Below are 26,766 nucleotides of genomic sequence, written 5' to 3' on the forward strand. Positions count from 1 at the left end.
TTGTGCATCTGGGAGAAGGTTAGCGCCGCCCCGCCCCGCCCCCCCAGTCAGATGGGTGGACTAAGGTGGGTAAAAATGGTAGGGCCAGGGTTTGAACCTGGTCAATGCCCTGCCTCCCAATTGGTGCCTTTCCACTCCAGCTTTTTCACTTCTGAAACTGGAAGGTCCTCAGCCTAAAAGTCGCCAAGTTAATCTGAGGGAAACAGAAAAGACTGAGAGATTCCGAACTAGGAATTGATTAGGCAAGAATGAGGCCCTTTGTTGATTTTTCCTTAGGAGCAGTTCATCTAGAGAATGCGGTAAGTAGCCGGCTGAGTTGGAGTGTTCCCTCTATGCAGGAGATTACAGTAAACCATGATGCCAACGATGAGTCAGAATGTTTGGTACTGATGTAGCAGCAGCCTTTTCTCGAGCTGAGCGTCGGCTCGCTCCCAGAACCCTCTCTGCCCCTGTCTGTCGGTCTCTTTCTCTCGGTCTCTCCATCCTTCTCTTTCTCGCGCTCCTCCCACCTCCATCCTGGTGATGCCTGGTCCAGTCCACGCTCCGAGAGAACAGTGATCCCCGCCGCCCTCTCCCGCCCGTGCCCACGTCTAAAGGCTTCCAGCCCTGCGGCTGTGACAGCCTGGCCCAGGCCAGCCTCCCGGAGCGCGGCCACCTCGCCACCGACGCCTGCACCGGCACTGGCATTGGCACCAGCTCGAGGCTGCCCAAGCTTTGCCCCCAGGCCCCTCCGCAGGATGCCCGCCGGGAAGGCAGCTAGAGGCCGGCTCGAAGGCCCTTGACGCGGGCTGCCACAGCCAAGGACGCCTTCCTAGCCCGGAGGCGCCCCGTCCAGAGCCCCCTACCCGCGGCCTCGGGCCGCACCGTTCCCCGAAGCCGCGCCCGAACGCCATCCTCTTCCCTCCTACCCTCGAAGGCGCGGCCCCCGGGGGCCCCTGCACCCGCTGGCTGATGCCCTAGGGCTGGGGGAGGCCGAGCGCCCGGCCGCCGGCTTAGCCCCGCCCCCCCGACGCCGCGCAGCCCGCGCGCGGGGGCGCCCGCAGCCTCCCGAGCCGCAGCCCCGTCCCGCAGCCAGGCCCGCCACGCTGGCGCTGCTTCGGGTCGGAGGCCGACGGCTGAGCGGGGCCAGCATGGAGGCTATCTGGCTCTACCAGTTCCGGCTCATTGTGATCGGGGACTCCACGGTGGGCAAGTCCTGCCTCATCCGCCGCTTCACCGAGGGCCGCTTCGCCCAGGTCTCCGACCCCACCGTGGGGGTGGATTTCTTCTCCCGTCTGGTGGAGATCGAGCCCGGGAAGCGAATCAAGCTACAGATCTGGGACACCGCGGGCCAGGAGAGGTTCAGGTGGGGCAGGCGGACTGGAGGGCGAGGGCGGGGCGAGCAGTGGGCGGAGCGCTGCCTTAGTGGGGTGGGGGAAGAAGGACGGGTAGGGGCTGCCGGGGAGGGTCTGCGCCCTGTCGCCCCCCAGCCCCCACTCCTGGGCATTTGGGTCGGCCCCGGGCCCGAGAGCCGTAAGCTGGGGAATGTGGCCACCTGCGTGGGCCGGGCCGAGAACAGTCTGCGGTTGGCCACTTCGGGGGCTCATTTTCTCCTCTCCCCTCCCTCGCTCCAAGGGTAGTGTTTGGTGGGTACCGGGCGGCCCAGAGCTGCGTGCGAGCTTTGTCTGAGAGGCTCGGACATCAGCGCCGACCGAGGCAGCATCACCATCAGTATCACTATCAGTATCAGCATCAGCATCAGCATCCCGCCCGCTGGATGCTGCAGAGGACTCGTGGAGGGGAGGGGGGAGCTGAGGAGGAGGAGGGAAGGAAGCCAGCTGGGCAGCTTTCTGGAATGAGCGAGCGAGTGAGAGAGCCTTGTGGGGCTGGGAGGCCAAGCCCCTGGGTGTGTTCGTGTGTGTCTATACATGTGTGTGTGCCTGTGCATGTCTATACTCCTACATGCCTATGCGTGCTCCTGTGTGCGTCTGTACACGTATGTGCGCTGTGTGCTCCTGTGTATATCTGTACGTGTGTGTGCCTGCAAGTCTGTCCCCGGAGGGAGGGAAGGAGGAATGGAAGCAGGCACATGAATCCACAAAGATCCCCCGAGCCTGCTTGCCGCCAGGGCCAGAGGCAGATTTGCTGTTTTCAGGCTTAGGCAAAGGGACCGACTGAGGGGAATGGACCTTGGCTCTGCCCCCAGGAATATCTGTGTGTGTTCCCCGCAGCAAGCAGCAGAGGTGGTGGCAGTGGTGTGGTGGACCCTGCAAACCATGCGGGAGACTGAGAGCTACCACCAGCTGCAAGGCTCTACTTTCTTATCTCGGAACCGTGCAGCAGCTGAAGGGGGGAACATGGCGGAGGCACCGCCAGCAGGCCTGGGCCTGAGTGATCCCCCGACTCCCACCCCACCCCCATTCACAATGTTTTCTTCAAGGTGCAAGTACACCTGAGAAAGAGCAGAACATCTGCCTAGACATCTGGCCTTGCTGCACGCAGACCTGATACACCTCATTGGTTACATAGAACAGCCCACCCTCTTGTTGGCTGCTGGAACAAAGCTCCTAGAAATGAAGGATTAGATTAGCACCAGCCACCAGCCTCGGACCCCACCCCACCCCGACTGTGTCCCATAGAAGACCTTGAGAAATACTCAGGATTGCTCCAATGCCCATAGACCTTGCAGCAGCCCCAGGAAGCTCGAGCCCCATCCAGCTGGAGACAGGAATCAGGGTGAGAAAAGGGTCTGCACTCCCAGGCCTGTTATATCTAGAAGGCTTTACTGCTCCCAAAACAAAAGGGCCTGTGCAGGAGAGAGAAGGGAGACTGGGGAGGAGGGAGCTATTCTCTTCAGTTAAGGAACAGGTAAATGGCCTAGGAGAGTAGGAAGAGGCCTTCCACATCTGGTGGCAACCTGGGCCAGGGCAAATATCACTGAATTGAAATGGCAGCCAGTGCTCCAAGCCCACCCCTTACTGCCTGTGTGACCTTGGACAATTTCCTTATTGGAAAAACAGGAGGGTTGGACTTCTAAGGTCCCTTTCACCTCTAAATTTCTGGTCTAGTCTAACTCCATTTTACAGGTGAGGAAACAGACTCAGAAAGGGAGAAGTCACAGCAGGCAAAGACCCAGTGGCCTCCCAACACCAGTCTAGTACACTTCCCAATGGACCTTCCCCTGTGGTTTTCAAATCCAAGAAGCCAAGTTGCTTTATCGGGTGTATTTATTTTTAAAGACAGTTTAAAGCTCCAAACAGAATCATTTCATAGGGTTATGCATCAAGAGCTGGCAAGATTCCCAGAGGCCAATCTAGCCCAACCACTCATTTTACAAAGGAGGCAACTGAGGCTTTAGGGAGAGGAAAGGACTTTGTATAGGCCCAAGCCTAGACAAGTGGGGTCATAGGCAGGATTTGAACTCAGACCACAGTGTTTTCACATATTCTGCCACCTCCCAGCTGCCTAATAGTGACTTCGGGGTACAATGAGAAGAGTCCTACCCACTTTGAAAATGGCATCTCAGTCAAAGTGAAGAGTACCCTTCCCCTTTGCAACTTGGTATTAACTTTCCCCAGAATAGTTCATTTCTATAATCGAAAGGCAGCATTGCATAATGGATAGGGAGTTGGCCTTGCAGTCGACAAGACCAGAGTTCAAGTTCTGCCTGGCTTTGTGACCCTGGGCAAGTCATTGTACCAGGAGGCAGGCCACTTTCTAAGACTATGCAGGTGCTTGGGTACAGCCTTTTGGCTGAGCCCAAGTTTTACAGAATGAATCCCTTGATTAAGGAGATTCGTTCTGTGAAGTTTGGATTCAGTCAAAGGGCTGAACTTGAGGTCCTAGAGGGCCACATGTGGCCTCGAGGCTGCAAGTTCCCCACTCCTGGACTATAGCTTAAAGGGGAGTTCTTGATCTACAGTGGTGAAGGGGGTTTCTGCACTGGGAGTTCTCCCACATGGATGCAATCACAGGTCTAGATTTTTAAAAATGTTGATGTCACAGTTGAAGCCCCTTTAAATAACAAGGATAAATAAGGGTAAGTATTAATTAGGCCTAATGTCATTTTTAAACACTCATTGAGTTAGAGGAACCTATGAAAAGTAAGTAAGCTCAGGCTGGGGAAGGAAGTTTATGCCCAACAGTGCCAGCTTCATGCCCAGAGCTGCCAGGCCACATCCCCACCATCACAGTGTTTTCCTTTATCCCCGGTTCTCTGGGTCAGAGATCCCCAACCTCTTTTGGATTCTTGAGTTTACTGTGAATATGCACATAAGAAAGAAATATAAAATAGAAGTTCATTGCTCATAACCCTTTATTCAGCATATAACACTTTTTAGCATAATCAAGTTGTCAGCTGTTTATCAGAACACACATTTTTCACTGGCACCCCAGACTAAGAAAGGACCAAGGATTGCCCAAGGGTTCCCTGTACCTCTTTAGCAGTCACACTTTTCTTGGGGATATGGAGCAAAACAACCACATGGGTTAGCCTTGAGTTCTTTGGACCCTTTGAGCAGGAAGGCCAACCCTCCCATTTTACACATGGGCACCCTAGGGCCCAGAGAGGTGACCAAGATCACAAAAGCAGTCAGAGACAGCTTGGAATCAAGCCCAGGTTCTGGAGCATTTATTAGGCACCTCATGAGTCCACCAACTGTGCTCGGCACTGGGCTTAGAAAGACAAAACCAAACCAGTCCCTTCCTTCCTTCCTGCTGGGGGTGCAACTGGTACCTCAGTGAGTAAACATTCCTTAGGCAGAAGGCTAATAGGAAGGAAGTTTGGAGAGGGGAGGAGTCAGAAAAGGCCTCTCTCCAGTAGGGGATACCAGCCAAGGGAAGCCCTATAGGTTCTTACCAGCAGAAAGAAAGAGCCCAGGGGGGCCGATGACCATCAGCCATCATAAGGTCAGAGGTCAGGATCCTCAATATAGAGTTGCTACCAAGTGCAGCCATAGAAGCAAGGGAAGTCAGGGAAGTAAAAGAGCTTGCCTAATACTAGAGCTAGGTGACCAATCCAATATAACTCCCTCATAGAAGGAGTTGTTGTTGTGTCCAACTCTTTGTGACTCCATTTGGGGTTTTCTTGGCAGAGACACTGGAGTGCTTTGCCATTTCCTTCTCTAACTCATTTAGCAGATGAGGAAACTGAGGCAATCGGGGTTGAGTGGCTTGCCCGGGGTCACACAGCTAGTAAGTGCATGAGGCCGGATTTGAACTCAGGAGGATGAGCCTTCCTGACTCCAGGCCCAGCACTGTATCCACTGTGTCATCTAGCTGCCCCCTGTTATGAGGATCACATAAAATGGTGCATGTAAAATGTATTATAATTTGAAATGAATGCTTGTCTGATTCTAGCTGTTGGTGCTGACCTTTCCCTTTAGACCTAATAAAGCACATCCCATTGCTAAAAAAAAAAATAGCTTGCCTAAAGTCACACAGCTGGAGAAGCCCTGATTTGAACCTGAGCCCAAACCCGACTCTTGTCACTGCCCCCACTGCTTTTCCCATTACTCCCCTGGATTGGGCCAAGTCTTAGGCAGCCATCCTCCAAGACTCAGCTCAAGTCTTCTATCTTCTATGAAACCTGAAGTGATTCTTCTTGCTGTGAGGGTCCCCAAAGTCCTCACCCTCTCCTAGGGTCCTGTATTGTATGACATTTCACGTGTCTGGGGTGTGTGTGTGTGTGTGTGTGTGTGTGTGTGTGTGTGTGTGTGTGTGTAGACTGTAAACTCCTTTCTAACCCTTGCTTTTCTTCTTTTATCCGCACTCCCCCATGTCCCCCAGGACAGTGCTAAGCAATGTTCTGTGTGCCCTTTTCTAGGGGCCCTGTTCTCTCCCCTGGCCCTTAGATGTTAGTGATAAGCCAGTGTCTGCTGGTGGTCATTTGAGGAGCTTCCCAGGTGAGACAGCCACCTCACCAGCATTCCTACTCTGGGGGTTGAGATTTGCCTTGGTGTGGCTAAATTCACCATTGAGATTGACCATATGAGAGTGAGGTTCTCCTGGCCTTGGAGAACATAGCTAAAATGCAGCTTGTCCTTAAAACCCAGCTGTTCCTCCCCAAAGTGAAGAGATGTGTCCTCTTCATTCCCTCCCAAAGCTCAGAAGCTCTGAACTGGGGAAGGCCCCCTACCCAACAGGATCTGAAGAATCCTGCCTAGGAATCCTCCCCGATTTCAGCACGTTGAGGTTTGCAAAGCGCTATACAGAGGTGGCATTTAAGTGAAATAATGGGTACAAAGGGTTTTGCAAACTGTAAAGTGTTATAGAAATGCTAGTTATTATTATTTGATTCTCTTAATAATAATAGCTAACATTTATTACATGCCAGACACTTTACAAATATTATCTCACTTGATCTTTACAACATCCCTTGGAGGTAGGGGCTATATTAGTGACCCCATTTTATAGTTGAGGAAACTGAGACAGACAGAGGTGAAGTGACTGCCCAGGGTCACACAGCTAGTGAGTCTCTGAGGCTGGATTAGAACTGGTCTTCCTGACTCCAGGCCTGCTCTTTGGGAGGATTGGGATTTGACTTATGTTGCTAGTCGCTGAAAACTAAGTCACATCATAGCCAATCTGTCAAAATTCCCCTGGGGGAAAAGATAGCTGCTTTCAAGTCTTTGAAGAGCTCTCAGGTGACAGAGGACCCAGCCTGGCTCTGCCAGGCCCCACAGGGTATTACCAGGGGAAGTGGAGAGAAGGTGCAAAGAGGCAGATTGAGGCTTGAGGTCAGGAAAGAACTGCCAACCAAGAGTTCTCCGAAAAGGAAATGGGTTTCCTCACTTGGTTCTCTACGTCCAAGTGTTATTGTAAGGATCAAATGAGATTATATTTGTAAAGCACTTGTCTTTCCATTATCACTTCCTTTTTTTTCTTTTTTTTTTTTAGGTAATTGGGGTTAAGTGACTTGCCCAGGGTCACACAGCTAGTAAGTGTCAAGTGTTTGGTCTGAGGCCGGATTTGAACTCAGGTACTCCTGACTTCAGGGCCAGTGCTCTATCCTCTGTGCCACCTAGCTGCCCCCTCCATTATCACTTCCAAGCACAAGAAAATCAGGATTCACAAACTTAGTTGAAAGTAAAAGCAGCTTTACTGCAGAAGCGGGTATAAGTTGGGAGATCAGTTAAAAGGGAAAATAATTTTATGCATCACCATGTCCTTAAGACCTCAGAGTTGTCCTCTAGCTGTCCAGGTTTCTGGATTTGGGATCCATGACTATGATTTTCTGAGTAAGGGTCACACACTCATGCCTATACATGTCATATTATATGTCACATACATGTTACATGTCCTATACATGTCAAAGAGTACCTGTCTGAGACCTTCCTCAGTACGTTGTTTTGGGACAGCACTTCTCAATCTGTTTTGGTCTCGGGACCTCTTTACACTTAAAAATCATTGAGGGCCCCTCAGAGAATTTTTGTTTATGTGGCTAGATCTATCAATATTTACCACATCTGAAATTAAAATGTTAGTATTATCATGAAAATTAGAGCTATTGGCCAGACACATATAGGAGTTTTCAACATAGAGCTTAATTCATCATATACAGAGTCTGCTTGGGTTAAACTTTCTTTTCCTCTTCTGCATGGCCTGTTCCAAAATGTTGGCCAGTAGACTAATGCCACTTTCCTGTGAGAGGGGCTTCAGATATTTAACCCATTACCCTAGTTCTGGAGCCTACCATGCCCATCTGAATGCAGATACCTAAGATCACATTGGCCTTCTGGACTGCCACATCCCAGTGCTGAGTCATATGGAACTTCCAGGCCACTAAGACTCACCTCTTGTCAGAAACTGCTAAGCATGCATCCCCCATCTTGTATTGGTGAAGATTTTTTTTTAAACACAAGATTTTATATATTCCCTATTAAAAAATTTTTTTATTAAATTTGGTTTAAAATTCTAACCTGTCAAGAATTTTTTGATCCCAACTGTCATATCGTGATGACAGTATTGTCTCTCTCTCTCAGCACTGCCCTTTGCAAATTAAATATGCATGCTATTTATGCCTTTTGCTGCTGCCAAGCTGACATTGAACCGTTAACAACTTCTCTCTGGGTCTGGCCAATTACAAATCTCCTAAACTGTGGCTCAGGCCACATCTCTCCATCATGTCCATAATACTAGCCATCAGAGACTTCACCAAATGTAACACTGAAATGTCAAATATGCTGATCACTAGTCAAATTCTCCTGATCACTAGTCAAAAAGGAAAACCAAGTTATTCTGGCAGAACTGTTTGATGAGCAGGCCCTTTGTGACTAAAAAGAAGCTCATTAATGATCCCTTTAATAATATGCTCCGGAATTTTTCCAGGAAGCCAGCTCAAGTTTACAAACTCTGCTTTTTGTTCTTTTTTGCAAATTGGGTCAACATTTGCCTTTTTCCGGTCTTGTGGCACCTCTCCCATTCTCTATCAGTGTCTTTTGTTTTTAGATCACAGTCACGCCCAGATGTAGCACCCCCTCTCTCACCCCACCCCCATTAAACCTCCTTTGTAACAATGAAAACCAGTTAAGCAAAACCAACCAATAAAGTTAAAGTATCTGCATCTTGACAGTGTATACAACACACTGCCAAGAGAATGGAGGCATGCTCTGTTATCTGGTCTCTAGGAACAAGATTGTCCACAGTAATGACACTGGCTTCCTTTTGGTGTTTTTTTTTTTTTTACATAGTTGCTCCTGGTTCCTCTCTATATTTCTCTGAATTCCCCATAGTCACCATTTCTTATTGGACAATAATTCAATATGTTGATACATTAGAGATTCACAGAATTGTACACTTGGAAGGAACCCCAGCCAATTCATACTTCAAGAAGGATCTGCTCCGCAAAACAGCTAATTACTGGTCATTTGACCCCTGCTTGAAGCCCACCCTTGTAGTGATGGATGGGGAGCTATCAAATCTCCAGGACACTGGAGAGCTCTAAACATTAGGAAGCTTCCCCCCACCCCACTCCCCATCTCTGAATGTTAGGAAGCTTCCCTCCACCCCCATCCCTATCCCTGAATATTAAGAAGCTTCCCTCCACCCCCATCCCTATCCCTGAATGTTAGGAAGCTTCCCTCCACCCCCATCTCTGAATGTTAGGCAGCTCCCCCCAGCCTCATCTCTGAATGTTAGGAAGCTTCCCCCCACCCCTATCTCTGAATGTTAGAAAGTTTCCCCTACCCTCATCTCTGAATGTTAGGAAGCTTCCCCCCAACCCCCATATCTGAATGTTAGGCAGCTCCCCCCCCACCCTCATCTCTGAATGTTAGGAAGCTTCCCCCAACCCCCATATCTGAATGTTAGGCAGCTCCCCCCCCCCCCCCGACCCTCATCTCTGAATGTTAGGAAGCTTCACCCACCCCTATCCCCTATCATGGCTACACTGACCTCTTTCTATGCTTTGCTCCTGGTTCTACCTCCTGGGACCAAAAAGAATAAATCTAATCCCCCCTCCTTCAGATACTTGGAGACACTCAAATGTCTCCCTTGAATCTTCTCTTCAGGCTAAATATGCCTAGTTTCTAAGATTGATCCTCAAGGTTCTTGGTCATCCTGGTTGCCCTCCCCTGGACACTCTCCAGTTCATCCCAGTCTTCCTTAAATGAACCTGAACACAAGACTCCAGACCTGGTCCAACCAGTTTAGAGCAAAGAGGGTCTATTGCTTCCAGATCCCAAGAAGTTCTGCCTCATATTAGTGTTTGAGGGGTTGCCACGTCACATAGTGAACTTGCAGTTCATTAAAAACCAGCAAGTCATTTTCAGACCAACTGGTGTCTAAGTAGGCATCCTCCATCCTGTACTTTAAAATTGTGTGGATAAAATTGACAGTGGTGCAAGAAACCTGAACCCCCAAACCAGAACCCATTCCCAGTACCTTAAATTTAGGAACCAAAGAGGGTTTCTTGAGTTTGCCAGCAAAGGAGCCACACGGGCACAGACTCCCCAAAGAAACACAAGCTCATATTAGGTTTCAATTTAGGCAGGAGGTGAATTGGGTATGGGGTATGTCAGGAGTCCTATAGGACTGAAACTACTGCAAAGCAACAACCTCAGGATTGGACAGGGCTGTTGCAGGGGGCCTGTGGGCTAGGAATAGGGATGTGCTATCTCTTGAATTGGACAGGGCTAGGCTAAGTAACAAGAAAGGCTCTTCTTCAGGTTAACCATCTCTTGTCACCCCATCCTCATAGATAGGACTGTCTGTTCTGTTTCATCAGTAAGGAAGGAAGGTCTTGGGACAGCGATACCAACAGGGTGAAGGGCAAGATAGAGGAAGTGCTTTAGCTTTCTCAGCTGCCCGCAGTACTCAAGTGCTAGGCTTGATGTGTATCCCTGTTGAATTGAATTTGATTAGATTGAGGCAATGGTAGAGCCTGTCAAGATCCTGATTCTATCATCCAGGGTACTAGCTATCTCTCCCAGCTTTATGTCACCAGCAAATTTGGTGCATCATTTGGGCTTTTATCTATATCCTTGATAAGAATGTGAGGCAGCCCTGGGCCCAGCCCAGATCTCTGGGGCCCTCTCCACTGGAGTTTAATGACCTTAAACCATTAACAGGGACTTTGGAGTTCTACCATTTAACCAGTCCACCTAACTGTATTATAATTCAGTTTCATCTCTAGTCCCTTTTCCACAAGAATAGCATGAGAGACTTTATTGAAGGCTTTGCTAAAATCTAGGTGAACTATCTCCACCACATCTCCTTCATCAAGTAATCATCCCATACAAAAAGGAAATGAGATCATTCAGGTGTGTCCCCTCCTTGTGCCATGATGGTTCTTTGTTAGCACTGTTTCCTTTGCTAAAGTCTGCTGACTTTCTCTTTAATGGTCTGCTTTCCCAGGAATTGAAATCACTCTCATTGGCCTATAATTGGCAAGCTTTTCTCTCCCCTTTTCTTGGTAGATAGGGACATTTGCTTTTCTCCAGTCCTGTAATGCCTTTCTTGTTCTCCAGGATCTTTCAGACGTCACTGACAGTGGGATGGAGGCTGGGAAGGCACTGAGGGCAGCTTGTCTTGGAGATCAGCTCCTAGGGAGCCATTTCTGTCCTATCATTTTTCTTTGGAGGACAAACCAGAAGCAGAATAAGGATCAAACAATTTTGTTTTCTCTCAGTTGTTTCCATCTGGCATCTCCTTCTCTATCAAAGATTCTAGAAGGAAGTGGTCACTTCCCTCTGATGTTCCCATCATTTCTACTCTACTAACCATGTTAGTGAGAATCATATACACTATAATATTTCCCTTGGTTGGCTCCTTTACTGACTCAAAGGATGAAATTCTCCCTAAAGGAAGTCAAGAAGTGACCAGCTTTCCTCCATTTGAAAGAGAAACAGAGCCAGAGAGAGAGATGGGGGTCTGGAATCTGTGGTTCAGTGATAGAAAGAGGCCATGATTGTGTGTCTCATTGCCTGGAATCAGAGGATCACAGCGTGAGGGAAGACTAGAGTGTGAGGTTCAGAGAGAGAGAGAGAGAGACAAGACAGGATGGCGAGGTTTAGAGAGAGAAATTGGCCTGGTGTCTGAGGAACAGAGTGAAAAAATGGTGCTCTTGGTGAGAGAAAGGTCTGCAGTCTGAGGATTGGGGGAGAGGGAGAGGCCTAGAGTATGACTCTAAGAAAGAGAGATAAAATCTTAGAATATGAGGGGCTCAGAGAGAGAGGGAGGCCTGGAGTGTAAGATTTTGAAAGAGAGACAGAGACAGAGAGTAAGAGAGAAAGAAAGGGAAGGAGAGAGAAAGAAAGAGAGAGAGAGAGGTGCAGAGGCAGGTAGGTGGCACAGTGGATAGAGCATCAGCCCTGGAGTCTGGAGGACCTGAGTTCAAATCCAGCCTCAGACACATAAAACTTACTAGCTGTGTGACCCTGGACAAGTCACTTAACTCCATTGCCTAGTCAAAAAAAACCAGAGAGAGAGAGAGATCTCTAGCAGGTGCCTGGATGATTTAAGTCTCCCAGCACTGTTCTATCCTGTTTCTGTCCTAGCCTTGTGTTTTGTTTCCCAAATACATATACTTTCTATTTCTGTATAGATAGTCTGTAGTATATACTTAGGACAAAAATCACTTGTTTGTCTCTCTACTGATTTTTGTATCCATTTATGTTTTGGTTCTAAACTTAAATACCAAAAAGGAGAATATTTCCATATGCACAGTAGAGCACAAAAAGAAGATTGTATAGGAAGCCAAGAATCTCCATTTCATACCACTTTTTAAAAAAGTATACAATTCCACACATTACAAAGCTGTTCTGTGTGTCTGTGCTTCTTTCTGAACTAAATTCCTTTTGTTTTCTTCTGTGTATTTAAACAATGCTTCAATGACCCCCTTCCTTTTCTACATCACTGTTGCTAAACCCTCTCTCCCCCCAACCCTTAGTTAAAAACCAAAAGGGGAGGGGGGAACCCTTGAAACAAACAAGTATAATCAAATAAAACAAACCCATAGAGTGGTCATGTTCAAAATTGTATGTCTCCTTCTGCACCTTGAGTCCATCCCCTCTCAGGAGGTGGATAACTTCATTGTAGGTACTCTGGAGGCATGATTGGTCATTTTGTTGATCAGAGTTCTTAAGTCTTTCAAAGCTCATTTTCTTTACAATGTTGTTGTTATTGAAAACTTATTCTGGTTCTGCTTACTCCCCCCTGCCTCCATTCATGCTTCCCAGGATTCTCCACAACTATCTCTCTTGTCATCTTTTCCAGTGCAATAGTATTCCATTGCCTCCATATTATCACAATTTGTTCAGTAATTCCTTATTAGAGGACTAGTCCTTTCGATTCTTTACTTTTATCTCCTCTTCAGGATCAGGAAGTTTGATTTGCTTATGGCTTATGGTATTAGCCTCCCTCTTAAGCCCCTTCTCCCTGTCCCCATTTGTTTTCCTGTTCAGTCTGATGTATTTCTACCCTAAACTGTGTGTCTGTTCAACGATATTTGTCTGTTTCAGATAAGTGGGAGGCTCATTTGATGCCCACTACCTTCCTCTATCTACCCCACTACCTTAGTCCTTCCTCCTTGTCTCTATACTCTTCTTCTCCCATACCCCAATTGTGAGAAACAGCAAGTTCCACCCCCCCTTCTTCCTCCTTTTTACACTAGTACATTCCTCCTTTTACAAACTTCCCTTCTCTTCTCCCTCTTCAAACCCTGACAAAAAAGAACCAATCCACCCCCAGGTCCCCTGAGGTTGGGTTTTTTTTTAATTTAACTCCTTCAGTACCCTTTGAAAACATGGAGGTTTTAAAGGATCACTTGTTTCTCCTCCCCCAACCCCCCAAGCATTAAACGTTAACACTACAACATCATCCAAGCTCCTTCTACTTGGTCAAACCAATCTGCCTTGCTAGGTATCTCTGGGACTCTCTGTGTTTGTATCTCAGACTTACTGTTCAGCTCTGCTTTTTTTGGATCAGAAATGCCTGCAAATTCTCTATTTCATTAAAGGTCCATTTGCCCCCCTGTAGATTATACTCAGTTTTGCAGGGAACATTAATCTTGGTTGTAAGCCCTTTATCTTTTGCTTTTTGGAATATCGTATGCCAAGATCTCTGTGGTGGCACTGACTTTGCTGGCCGCTCCCTTTTCTATTGCTTTTGGACTTCCAGCTAACCTTTGAGTGTGATTCTGGAGTGAAAAAAAGTCCCCATTGCTTCTCATTGGATTTCTTGATCATTATTCAGTCAAGTGAAAATTTCACGTTTTTGCTGCAGTATGTAGGAGGGAGCTGGGTGGTCTGCCTCCATTCAGGCAGCCATCTTGGCCAGAAGTCTTCAATAAAGGCTTATTGAATTAATGCACATTGATCTTGACCCAAATGTTCTCCATTTCTCCCTTATGCTTTCTGGATTTCTTCACATGTACATAGCTTCTCAATATACAGTGTTCAGCATTCAGAAACCTTTTTACTGTTGCCAATACAATTCTCAGTAACACAATGATCCAAGACAACTTTGAAGGAGTTATGATGAAAAATGCTATCCATCCCCAGAGAAAGAACTGATGGTGTTTGAGTACAGATCAAACCATACCTTTTTACTTTATTTTTTTTTGGGGGGAGGGTTGGTCTATGTTTTCTTTTACAGGATGACTAATATGTAAATGTGTTTTGCATGACTACACATGGAAGGAGAGAGAATTTAGAGCTCAAAGTTTTAAAAACGAATGTTAAGGGGCAGCTAGGTGGCGTAGTGGATAGAGCACCGGCCCTGAAGTCAGGAGGACCTGACTGCAAATCCGGCCTCAGACCAAACACTTGACACCTACTAGCTGTGTGACCCTGGGCAAGTCACTTAACTTCAATTGCCTAGAAAAAAAAATTTTAAAAAAAACAAACAAATGTTAAAAATTGTTTCTACATGTAATTGAGGAAAAATAAAATACTAAATAAAAAAATACAATGCTATATACATATTACCTATCCTATTTCTTTTGAATAAGATAAACTAAGATAAAGCCATCCAGCACCATTGTGAGTTTTATCCTACCAAGTCTCAGTGACACTTATGATGTCAAAATCTCCTTGTTAGAACCTCCCAATTTCTCTTCTTGTTGTCAAACTTGGGACAGTTGAGAACATATATTTGACTTACTTACATCCTTCTTGGATTTTGGCTTCTATGAACTTCTGGGTGTTATCAACTGCTATTCTTCCCTCATTGTAGCTACTCTCTATGGCATCTAGCTTGGAGGACAGGTAGTTTTTTCCCCTCACAATTCTTTATTTAAAGTCTTCTTGGTTAGATTTGCAAGACACCCAACAAATACATTTTATTCATTGCCCCTTAGGTAAACTCCATCCCTAGCCAGGAGTTTGTCATCCTTATATCTTTTTTTTTTTTTGGCTAGGCAATGGGGTTAAGTGACTTGCCCAGGGTCACACAGCTAGTTAAGTGTTATGTGTCTGAGGCTGGATTTGAACTCAGGTCCTCCTGAATCCAGGGCTGGTGCTCTGTCCACTACGCCACCTAACTGCCCCTATCATCCTTATATCTTTAACTATGATCACGAAATCCAAATCCCATTATGACACCACCTTCTCAGCCAACTATTCACTAACCAAATCAGTTCTTCCTCTCTTTTCCCACTCTTTCCCAAACCTCCCACAGAAGTTGGAAGTAAGGGCAGCTCGGTGGTGCAGTGGATAGAGCACTGGCTCTGGAGTCAGGAGGACCCAAGTTCAAATGCAGCCTCAAACACATAACACTCACTAGCTGTGTGACTCTGGGCAAGTCACTTAACCTCAGTTGCCTGAAAAAAAAAAAGAAAAAAGAAAACACTCATGCTATACAGACACAAGACTGCCATGTAGTCCACAAACCTTTGTCCTCTTTTGTTTCCTACTTCTTTATTGTTTACCACCCTCCCTTAGGCTCATCTTTTCATTGATTTAATTCCAAGGTTGATGTAGAACTTGTCATCAAATTTCTCCACCTTAATAATTAGGTATTTCTAGCTTATGCACCAGAGGGGGTTGATGCATAAGCTGCAGGTCTCTTCAGGCCATTCTGTTTGCAAAAGTACATCGTGGAGCACTGCTCTTCAAGATGAGCAAGTGTCTCAGGAAAGGATTTCTCTGGTTACTTTTGGATGTGTAATAAAGACAAATCTACCAGTTCTCCTATGAGCCCTCCCTCTATTTAGTGGCAGCTTTCTTTTTGTATTCTGGTTTCATTTATAGCAAAAATATCCGTAGTGATCTGATTCGGTTTCTATGCTAGTTGGTTCAGCTCCTTGGTTATCGGACAAGAATCTCACACTCGTCTTTGTTGTTTCTCCACAGTCGAATGTAAGCTCCCCAAGGGCAGGGGCAGTTTCCTTTTTGTCTTGGTATTTATTCCCAGAGCTTGGCACATAGCAAGTACTTAATAAATGCTTATTGGATGGGATAGAATTCCAAGATGTAAGTTCCCATTGCTGGACAGTCTGAAAATTGTGATTCTAAGCCTCCTTTGCCACTGTTCCAGCAAAAGCAAAGGCAGGAGGACAGCCCAGGCTGGAAGGCCTTTTCGCAAGGTTTTCTGGTCTCACCGATTGCCATGGCCAAAGGGTTCATCTCGTAATGAGCTGAGGCTTCTGGCAATGAGCATTTCCACACTCAGCTGGGCCATAGAAAGCAGGCCCACTCTGGTGCCAGGACTGTACTTCTCCAGCATGACAGAACTGACCTGAACTTATATTTTGCTAGCTTAGCTTTGAAAAGCCAAGGGTCACCTCCAGGTCATGATAATGCTCTGCTACAGGACTTTTATGGAGAATCTATGAAACAAAGAGAAGAAATTAGCCAAGGTATCGATTTTATCTGTACTTATTGTAAAAATGGAATTAAGATGAAAAGAAAAATAATAGGCCCTGAAAACCATTTGATAGAAACAACACCTAAAATATATCATCAGGATAATAGGATTTGAGAGTTGGAAGGAATCCCCATAGCCGTCTAGTCTATTTGGTCTATCGTCACTCTCCCATACCCAATGAGGGCTCATCCAGCCCCTGCTGCCAGACCTCCATGGAGGGGGAGCCCTCCACCTCTTGAGGAGGCCTCTGCCACTTTGGGATACCACCGACTGTGAGGGTTTGTGTCTCTTTGCAACTTCTACCCCATTGTTTTTGGTGCACACTAGAGCCAGATAAAACAGACCCCACAGGTTCATTAATCATTAGAATGGCAGCTCCTTGAGGGCAGGGACTGTCTCAGTGGTGTCTTTGTATTCCCATCGATCAACCTGGTGCCTGACACATAGTTGTTTTTGTTGTTCAGTCATTTTTCAGTTGTGTCTGACTCTTCATGACCCCATTTGGGGTTTTCTTGGCAAAGATACCGGAGTAGTTTGCTATTTCCTTCTCTAGTTCATTTTACAGATGAGGAAACTGAGGCAAATAGGGTGAAGTGACTTGCCCAGGATCACACAGCTAGTAAATGTCTGTGGTTGGATTTGCACTCAGGAAGAAGAGTCTTCCTGACTCCAGGCCCAGCACTCTAGCGGCTACACCACCTAGCTGCCTCTGGCATATAGTAGGCACCATAGGAATGCTTGCTGATTGATTCATAGATCTAAAACTGGAAGGGACTTTGGACATTCTCTAGTCTGACAGGAAGAAATGTTATTTTTATTTTTCATGCTTAGCTAATGCTTAGCTAACAAATTTGTTACACATTCTAGTTTGACACACATAGTTATAAGAGCAACAGTTACAACTTTTAATTTAAAAATAGTCGTACTTTTTCTCATTCCTATGTTTTTATTTAGTACTATCCACGTCACTAATATTCTCTATGAATGTTAATAAAAAACAAAAAGTTCCCAACACACACCCAAGTTCTAGGTTCTTCTTTTTGGTGAGGCATTCAGGGTTAAATGACTTGCCCAGGGTCACAAGCTAGTGTCAAGTGTCTGAGGCAGAATTTGAACTCGGGTTTTCCTGACTCCAAGGCTGGAGCTTTATCTACTGAACCACCTAGCTGCCCCTCTAGGTTCTGTTCTTTACCCACCATAAAAGAAAAGACTAGAACCCAACTAACACTCCTAACACTGACTTGAGAAGTTACTGAGCAGGTTAAGTCTAGCATGCAGCATGCACCATGCACCAAAGTACGCTCTTTAAAAATTGTATAGGGGGCAGCTAGATGGTGCAGTAGATAAAGCTCTGGCCTTGGAGTCAGGAAAACCTGAGTTCAAATCCTGCCTCAGATACTTGACACTTACTAGCGTGTGATACTAGGCAAGTCACTTAACCCCGACTGTGTCACCCAAAAAAAAAATTGTATTAAATAATCTTAGTCTACCTCTGAAAGGTTGTCCATAAGACATATTATACAATTTACAAGATTTTATAATCCAAATGTGACCCCTTAATTTTTAAAATTGAGAACTAAACCTTCCTCCCCACCCTCTGCCAGAGGTCCCAATCACAGGCAGGAAAGCAGCACCAGGATTTGGACCCAGATTCTCTGACTTGAAATCCAGTGTTCTTCCCATGGTGCCACACTCTATATAGTTCTGTCTTCAAGGCTGGGGGATGGACTATATGAACTCCTAAGAAACCTTCCTAGTGCTGAATCTGGGAAAAGGAGCTGGGAATCAATGAATTTTGACACCTTTTGAGGTTTTGCCTAATTTAAATACTTATCTTGGAAGCCAACAGATAGGCACTCTGTATGCGTGGGGGGGGGGTATGTGGGTGTATGTGCGTGCACGTGTGTGCGCATGCCAAATTAGGACTGAGTGAGGCCCATGAGCTCTTGATGTCATTTTTTTCTTCCTTCATGTTTTTTAGGTCTATCACCAGAGCCTACTACAGGAACTCTGTAGGTGGCCTTCTCTTATTTGACATCACCAATCGCAGGTCCTTCCAGAATGTCCACGAGTGGTTAGAAGAGACCAAAGTCCATGTCCAGCCCTACCAGATTGTGTTTGTTTTGGTGGGTCACAAGTGTGACCTGGACACCCAACGGCAAGTGACCCGACACGAGGCAGAGAAAGTTGCTGCTGGGTATGGTATGAAGTACATTGAGACCTCAGCCCGAGATGCCATTAATGTGGAGAAAGCCTTCACAGACCTGACTAGAGAAATCTATGAGCTGGTCAAAAAGGGGGAGATTACCATCCAGGAAGGCTGGGAAGGGGTAAAGAGTGGCTTTGTGCCAAATGTCGTTCACTCCTCAGAAGAGGTTGTCAAATCAGATAGGAGATGCCTATGTTAGCCAACCCTAGTAAGCCAGACACAATTTTTATTAATAAAACATACTGTACTAACTGAACAGAAATGTAATGGAGAGTTGTAGCATACTAGTGTGCTCACCAGCAGGTGAGAGTAACTTTAGCCACAGATGAGAATGATGTCACATTCCCAATAACCCTATTTCCAAATGGGAAATCCAGACCTTGTCAGAAAGGCACAATGGTGGATATTTGTGTTGAGGGTCTGTGGGAGCTGGAACAGAGAGGAAACTAAAAACAAAAAAACCAAAACCCCCTCCCAACCCCAACCCCAGAATTGCCATATTCCAAGGGAATTGTAGGTGAAGTGTCTGAGCTCAGGGATCATTATCACTGCTATGTTCTGCCTCCTCTCCCCAGCCCTGGTGCTTCAGAGTAGCTTCTCCTACAGTGAGGTGGAGGCTGCTTGAGTTGCTCTCCAAGGACCCTTGCAGTCCCCAAATTGTACAGTTCTAATAGACATAATGCCATGGGATCCTTTTTTGAGGGGGTGGGGAAGAGGAGGGGAAAGGTCTGCCCCTGGGATTTCATTGATGTGGGGGGAACTCGGGATGAAAACACCCTCCACCAATTCAGATGAACACTTGTTGTGCAACTTAATGTCTGAGAGAGAGATGCTCAGGTGCTGAGAGGCTAAATAATTTGCTCAGAATTACACAGCCAGCATGAGTCAGAGGCAGGTCTTTCTGAAACGAAATAGCTCTTTATCCACTATACTACAATACCTCTCAAAATTTTAGTGGGTCGTGATTGCTAATCTAACAAGTGGAAGAGAAAAATTCAAAACCTGTTGTTTCTAAAGCCCTTGGTCCTGGATGGGCTTCAGCCCGTCTGTGTGAGGAGCCCTGGCAGGAAACTTTAACTTCCATAGAGTTTATCCTTCCTTCACCCTGATCCTACGCTTTTCCAAAATGAACAAACCAAGAGTCTTAAACTCTTTGTCTTCAGTGGCAAGTTGAGAAGCCAGCTGTTGTGGGTTTGGAAAATAAACCCATGTATCCAGAGGCCCGAGTCTCCACTTTCCATCCAGGCCTTCTTTGTTCCTGTGAAGCAGGGGAACCTAGGGAACCTGGGAAATGACAAGTGGTAGCTGAGCTCTTCTGCTACTAGGAAATCATTCAGAACATCTTAAGCTGTACTTGGGGAGTGCCCTGGTCCCAGTTTCCTCTAAGCCATTCACATCAGTTGGGGAAATACAAGAAGAAATTTTGTGCTGTATCGAGCAGAAGTGCATTAGCTTGTTGGGAACATGCAATGACAGTTATTCAATTTGGGAACCTGAAGAACAAAGTAGAAGGAAGGACCTTTGGGGGACTACCTAGTGTGGCCACCACATGGGCCTCTTTTAATGAGAGGTGGCAGACTGACCTCAGGCCAGGGATGGGGGCAGATACCATCTGTCAGTGGGATATTTATTCAGAGCTCCTGATGTGTGTGCTCAATGCCAGGCAAGAGGGAGAAGGAAGACAAGTGAAGGAAATCTCCCAGACTAGTAGGGAGGGAAGAAGACAACTTCCTCACATTAACAGATGATGAAATAGACCCATAACAAAGGACACATATACATGCAGCCAGATCAGTTTCTTCTCTACTTTATAGTAGCTGGACAGGTTCTTGAGCCAAAAAAAAAAAATGGAATGAGTCCATTAAGCTGAAAACAGCTTGGGGGCCCACAGTGCACAGACCTGGAGTCAGGAAGTCCTGAAAGACCCCAAGCACAGTCACTTCACTAAGTGTCTGCTTCAGTCTCCTCACCTGTAAAATGGGAGTAATAATAGCCCCTACCTCAAAGGGTTGTTGTGAGGATCAAATGAGAGAGATCTGTAAAGTGCTTAGAGCTTCTATTATTTCCTCCACACCCTACCTCACCCCCAGCCTAATGATCAAGAAGGTGGATTTTTTTTTCTTAATTGGGAAAACTAACAGCACAGGTTGGGGCTCTCTTGAAAATGACTACTGTGTTGGTTTCCCCAGTGGAATGCAAGCTGGAACCCTCCTAGTGTTTGGCATTTTTTTTTCCAGTGTCCTGTGTGTGAGGAAGAAATAACTGAGTGAGGTACCTCTGAAATGAGGGCTTGAGAGCTCGGTTTCACCTGCAGCCAACAACCCACCTTTCTCACCCCATTTAGCATCCTAACCTGGCAAGAGTGCTGAGCTCAAGATCAATATGGGTTCATTCCACCAACAACCATTTGTCATGGATGGGCGCCACAAATCTTACACTGAGATGCCCACTTTTCAAGGCGGTCTTTCCCCTCATTTGATTCTCCCAACAACTCTGTGAAGTCAGACAGGCAGGGATATTTGTCCACATTTTACAGGTACCAAAACTTATTAGCCCCAGAGAGAAAGAAGCTCTGAGATCAAGCAGCTGGTGATTGACAGATGAGATTCCAATCCAGATCCCCAGCATATCACACCACACTGTCCCTCACTGGCACTGACCTTAGACTCAGGGGTAGGAGAGACCTTAGAGATTATTTAGGCCAGCCCTCCTCCCTCTTGAACAACTGGGGATTGGTGGGGAAATATCACAATATTTGTTTTTTCAGCAGTAGTACATTTTATTAAAGTACACACCGAGGGAATGGGATTCTTTTTAAAAGATAAAACATTTATTAAGCATTCAATCGTTACATTCTTTTTATTCATAAAGAAATCCACTAAGATTTAGCTACACCTAAATTTTAAATTAACTAAACATTCCAAATGAGCCACAACTTTTTGGGAGAGGCGTTAGGGTATGACTGGCCCCACACCATGAGTAGCAGCATCCTGTACTCTCCAGTTGGGTTTTTGTGCCACCAGACCATAAGCTTTTGAACTGTTTCCATATAAAGAAAGGTTCTTGGTATTCAATGTTGGCTATATTTTTGCTACAAAAGCATGAGTTCTTGCTCTAGTTAGTTGTAATCTAATCACAATTCCTTTTCACAAGAACTTCCATCACTAGATGAATATGCCAAAGAGGAACCAAGTTCAGCCACTGAAGACAACAAATAATTCGTGAGAGGAAGCCCAAAAGGCCTAACTTGTAGTGGACAATTTCACAAGAGAATCCACATTTGAATTGAATTAGGAAGTATATTAATGATGTGAAAACTAGTGGCTAGTGAGCTTGACTTTGATTCCAAGCAATATCATGGTAGCATTTTTGAGCATTAAGCAGAGGATAGAATTAATTTCCATGAACCAATATGGAATTGCCAAAAATTCATACTAGGCACTCCCTATTTCCTTGTTTTTGACAGGGTTATTATATTAGTCTATCAGGGAAACAGTCCTAAGGTGCCAGTCCCAACTCTGCTACTTGCTGTGTGATTTTGGACAAGTTGCTTAAACTCTCTGGGCCTCAGTTTTCTCATCTGTAAAGTGAAAGGGTTCTACTACATGACTCCTAAGGTCTTTATTCTAAATCTGTGATACACGAAAGTGGCCTGTCGAATCCTTGTGGACAAGATGGAGAGAGATGTCCAGTGGCATGCCGCAAGGCTCTTTGATTTTTTTTAAAAGCCCAATTACTTGCACAAAGGCATCTGGGAGGGACAACTAACACCTTTGACAACAGAATCAGGATCCAAAAAGAACTGCTGGGCCAAATCTAAGAAGATTAAAGTTAATGAGGATAAATGGAGGCCTACATTTAGGTTAACAAATCGATACAGTTGTCTAGAGTGGGGAGATATGGCAAATATGGTGAAATGGCAAATGTCCAAGGGAGAAAACTTGAAAGCCAAGTCATTCCAGAGATTAGTCAGAAGACAAGAGGGAGAGTGACTTTTGTCCCCAAGTATTCGAAGGACCCCCTATAGAACAGCAACTCAGTCCTGGAGCCCAGAATCAGGATGAAAAGGTAGAAGACAGAAAGCAGCAGGGTCCTGGTCTCTATCTTTGAGCTTCCCCAAGGGGCTCAGGGCTGTTCCTTGCCTTCTTCCCTTATCACCTGCTTCTGTTGATGTGCTAACACCCACCCTTTGGACTTCTGACCCCTGTATCTCCAGGTATCTAAGTGCTCCCTCCCTCCCCCATCCCACTCCCCAGTAGAAGAGGGTTTATGAAGCACGAGCTCTTCTTGGAGAAGCTAGTTTCCTAAAGTGTCCAACTCTAACCTTCCCAGCCCCCAAGTAGAGCTCACCATACCTCTTCCTGCCTGGGGTGGAGGGGTGTCCATCCATACATGTGCCTTGAGGAGGCACATGTAAAAATAGAAAATCTCCAGTCTGCTTCTCTCAAGTCCTGATCAATCTTCTGCTAGAATTCCCTGTTCTGTTCTGTCCCTTCCCTAGATGAGAGGACTTCTTCCTTACTCTCCCAGCACCAATAGTATTGGCTGTCTCTTAAATTACTGAGTTCCCCTTCACTGCAGGTCTACAAGTGGAGGCTGGCTAATCACTTGCTGAGAATGGAGTAACAAGTTTTTTTGGTTCTATGTAAGGGTTAGCCTGAATGATCTCTGAGGTCCCTTCTGGCTCCAGGTCTATGATGACATGAGGAGTAACAAAATCTGAGGGCAATGGGTCTCAAGACAGCTCTCAGGGGTGGGGGGGGGAAACAAAATCTCCCTTGATTTGATTTTCTGGGCTCAGTTCCTCCGTAAAATGGAGAGGGGGGTGGAAAGAGAGGTGGGCTTGAGGGCCCTCCCAGTTCTCAATCTTTGACCCTGAGTTACCATGATAGCCCATTACCCCTCCTTCTGGTGGGGTGGGGGTGGGGGAAACAAAATCTCCCTTGATTTGATTTTCTGGGCTCAGTTCCTCCGTAAAATGGAGAGGGGGGTGGAAAGAGAGGTGGGCTTGAGGGCCCTCCCAGTTCTCAATCTTTGACCCTGAGTTACCATGATAGCCCATTACCCCTCCTTCTGGTGGGGTGGGGGTGGGGGTGGGAGAGGATGATAAATAATTGTGAAACATTCCAGTTCTTGGTTCCATTTTCCAAGGACCTAGGCTTAAAGAAACCAGTCTTTTGAAGCAGAGTATCACAAAAATATAAAGGCTCCCTTACCTGCCAGAAGGGAACAGATAATGTTAGTGTTCTAAGACTATTCCCTGCAAATTAGGGAGGAAAAAGAGCACGCTCATCTAAATCTCTTGAGGCATTCAAGTGCTTTCCCCAAGGAGCCCTCAGATCATAACTGTACAGCTAAAAAGGACTTCAGGGGTTTGCTCTTCCAACCCCTTTATTTTACAGACAAAGAAACCAAGGCCCAGAGAGGTCACCCAACATGAGGACCTAGCCTTGCAAAGCATCTGACATACACTGTCTCTCCTCTGACCTTCTCCACAATCCCAGCTCTAACACTAACTCCCTTTGTGACACTGGAAGTCCATTCCCCATTCTTGGTCTCCATTTCTTCTCTCCAATGAGGGGGTTGGACTAGATAAGCTCTGACTTCCCCTTTGAGTTTGTGAGGTCAGCCCCACAAGTCTATTATTCATTCCCCTTCTACAGATGAGAAAATTGAAGGCCAGGTGACGTCCAAGATCACCTAGCTAGTAGTTTTCTGTTTTTCGTGTTAATGGAAAGGAGCATGAGCAATCCAAAATACCACTAAATTTATTCTGAAATTCCCACGTGAATGTGGGCATGTCATCAGTTTGCAAAAAAATAAAGCCACAGGGGAAGGGCCCATGTAGGAGCCGGAATGGGATTGACTGGCTGAGAAGCAAAGCTCCCACGTGCTCAACGCTGCTTCAGAGCAGAATTTGGATCTGTGACTAGGGGCCATGATTCTGATTCTTGTCTCTGCCACTTGTCAACTGTTAAACCCCACTAGACTGTTTTCTCCTCAGTAAAATGAGAGGCTTGGACTAAGTGGGCCCCAGGGTCCATTCCAATCCTTAGATTTTGTCCTGGGACACAGCTTTGGAGCTGGAAGATATGGCTCAGACTGAGCTAGAACCCTCATCTCAGTCAGCTCCCTGCTCCCAACAAAGGCACAAGCAGACAATGAGTTGATCCTAGCTTTCCTTGGATGCCCAGGTCAGGTGTCACCTCCATCAGGAAGGAAATCCTCCCCAGGAAGGGCTCTTTCCCTGGTCTCCTCACTCTTACCCCAAGTGTGTCAGGCATCTTGGGGAGGATTTTCCTATGCATCTATGACATTAGAAAATGTGTTCTAGTTTTCATATGCTGTCTTGTCCTCACTGGACTTCGAGGTCCATTGGAACAGGGCCCAGATCATTTGTCACCTCTGTCCCCAGCACCTAATCCTGGTACTCACTGTGGGTACTTAACACGGTGAATTGAATTGTATTTTAGGCATTCCCTAGCTTGAGAGAGAGGGGTGTTTTGGTCGAAGAAACCAGTTGCAAGGCTTTATTGGTCAAAATCAAAGAAAATGACAACTGGGCCAACTCAAGACTTCATCACCTACTCAAATCTGAAAGCAAGGTTATTTAGTGGATAATTGAGTTTGACTGTATGAGGCCAGTTGTGAAAAGGGCAGAGGCAAAATTTCTCTAAAGTCTTTGCTAGAGAAATCCATTCTGTGTACACTTTCCCATCTGCTGGCATTTTCCAGTCTGACTGACTGGAAGTATTCAGAAAATTTAAGATCCAGCAGGTAACTGTAAAATATATTTGCTAACTAGACTAGAGAGAAACTTTTGTTGTTCAAAGCACATGTTTCAGTGATCTGATAACTGGACACTAAGCCGAGAATGAATGGTTGTTAAAGGACTTCTAAGGACTTACTTAGCTTTACAAGCTCACTCACTAGATATGTCAGGGTGAACACAAGAAAAAACTGGAAACTAACTTTTCTGGTACCCACGGATCACGTTCAAAACTGCATGTTGGAGCACAGATCTGTGGTCTGAATTTCAAAAACTCCCAAATAAAATACTACTATATACGTTCCCTTGCCTTCTGTTATGCACTGTAATGAAATGTGAAAAAAAAAATGCTGTATTTTGTTGTCTGTGAATCAAAACATGCTTGTATTTATTAAAATGGTCAATAATGTGATTGTGAGATTCCACATGTAAAAGAACAAATCCAGCAACAACAACAAAAAAAAAAAACCTGTTTCTTTTTTCTTGGTCACAGTTCTGTGTTAATGGATGTTCAGCACCATGCCTAAGAATTCAATATAAAGAAGACCAATAAAAATAAAAGTGCATTGTTTATAATAGAATTCAATGTCATATCAAAGCTTTAAAAAAAAAAGGTGGGTGTGATTTTTTTTTCTGCTTGTGTGTTTTCTACATCTAAAAGCAGCCCTCTTTGGAGCTGTTTCCCAAAGGTTGGAAGGGATCTCAGAGGTCAGTGATTTAGAAATGGAGGGGAGCTCCGAGAGCATCTAGGTGATCGCCTGTGGAACATCCCTGACAGAAGTGGAGTCCTGGATTGGGGACCAGAAGCCTCAAGGCCTGCCCCTGCTACTTACTACCCTTTTGACTTGGGGTAGTCATCTCCCCCTCTGGGCCTGTTCCTCATTTGTAAAATGAAGGTATTAAACTTGCTGATCTCAAAATTCCCTTCCAATATTAAACTCTGTGTCATCTATTCTCTGCTTGAGCACTCGAAAGACAGGGAGCTCATTTTCTTATAAGGCATCCCATTCAACACGTTAGAAAACTCTTCCTTAGGCTGATCTGAAGTCTGCCTTCCTGTAACTTGCACATCTCCAGCCTAGTTCTGCCATCTAGAGCAACAGAGGAACATGTCAGCCTGTGGTTTCTGGGTTAAACCTCTCAGTTAAACCTCAGCTAGTCCTTGCATGGCCAAGTTCCCTCCCTAGAACAGTTCTCACTGTTTCTTAATGAAGTTTTTCCAGACATCAAGCAGAGCTCAGTCTCTCTACACCTCCCCACTTCTCCTGGTCCTGTTCTCTGGATACCAGTGAATAAATATAAATCCCTCATCCCCAAGAAAACCCTTTAAATATGTGACAACAGTTCTCATGTCCCCTTGGTGTCTTCTCTTCTCCAGGCTAAATACCTTGAGTTCTTTCACCCACTCCTGAGATCTCACAGACATCACCCATTATATGACACATACCAAGAACCCTAGTACCAAATGCCCTTCCTCTGGGCATCCTTCTATTGCTCGATGGCC

The 26,766-nt window shown here is 45.8% G+C and overlaps 1 protein-coding gene across 1 annotated transcript; it reads left to right on the forward strand.

The window, feature by feature from the left end:
* Window positions 1–384: 384 nt before the first annotated feature.
* RAB39B (RAB39B, member RAS oncogene family) lies at window positions 385–25,843 on the forward strand. The gene is made up of 2 exons (XM_020975664.2): window positions 385–1,345; window positions 18,266–25,843. Exons 1-2 carry the CDS (start codon window positions 1,131–1,133, stop codon window positions 18,690–18,692), a joined length of 642 nt encoding a protein of 213 aa, XP_020831323.1. The 5' UTR covers window positions 385–1,130; the 3' UTR covers window positions 18,693–25,843.
* The last annotated feature ends 923 nt before the right edge of the window (window positions 25,844–26,766 follow it).

Source organism: Phascolarctos cinereus, unplaced genomic scaffold, assembly GCF_003287225.1.
Source record: "Phascolarctos cinereus isolate Bilbo 61053 unplaced genomic scaffold, phaCin_HiC Scaffold_8;HRSCAF=390, whole genome shotgun sequence".
NCBI lineage: Eukaryota > Metazoa > Chordata > Mammalia > Diprotodontia > Phascolarctidae > Phascolarctos > Phascolarctos cinereus.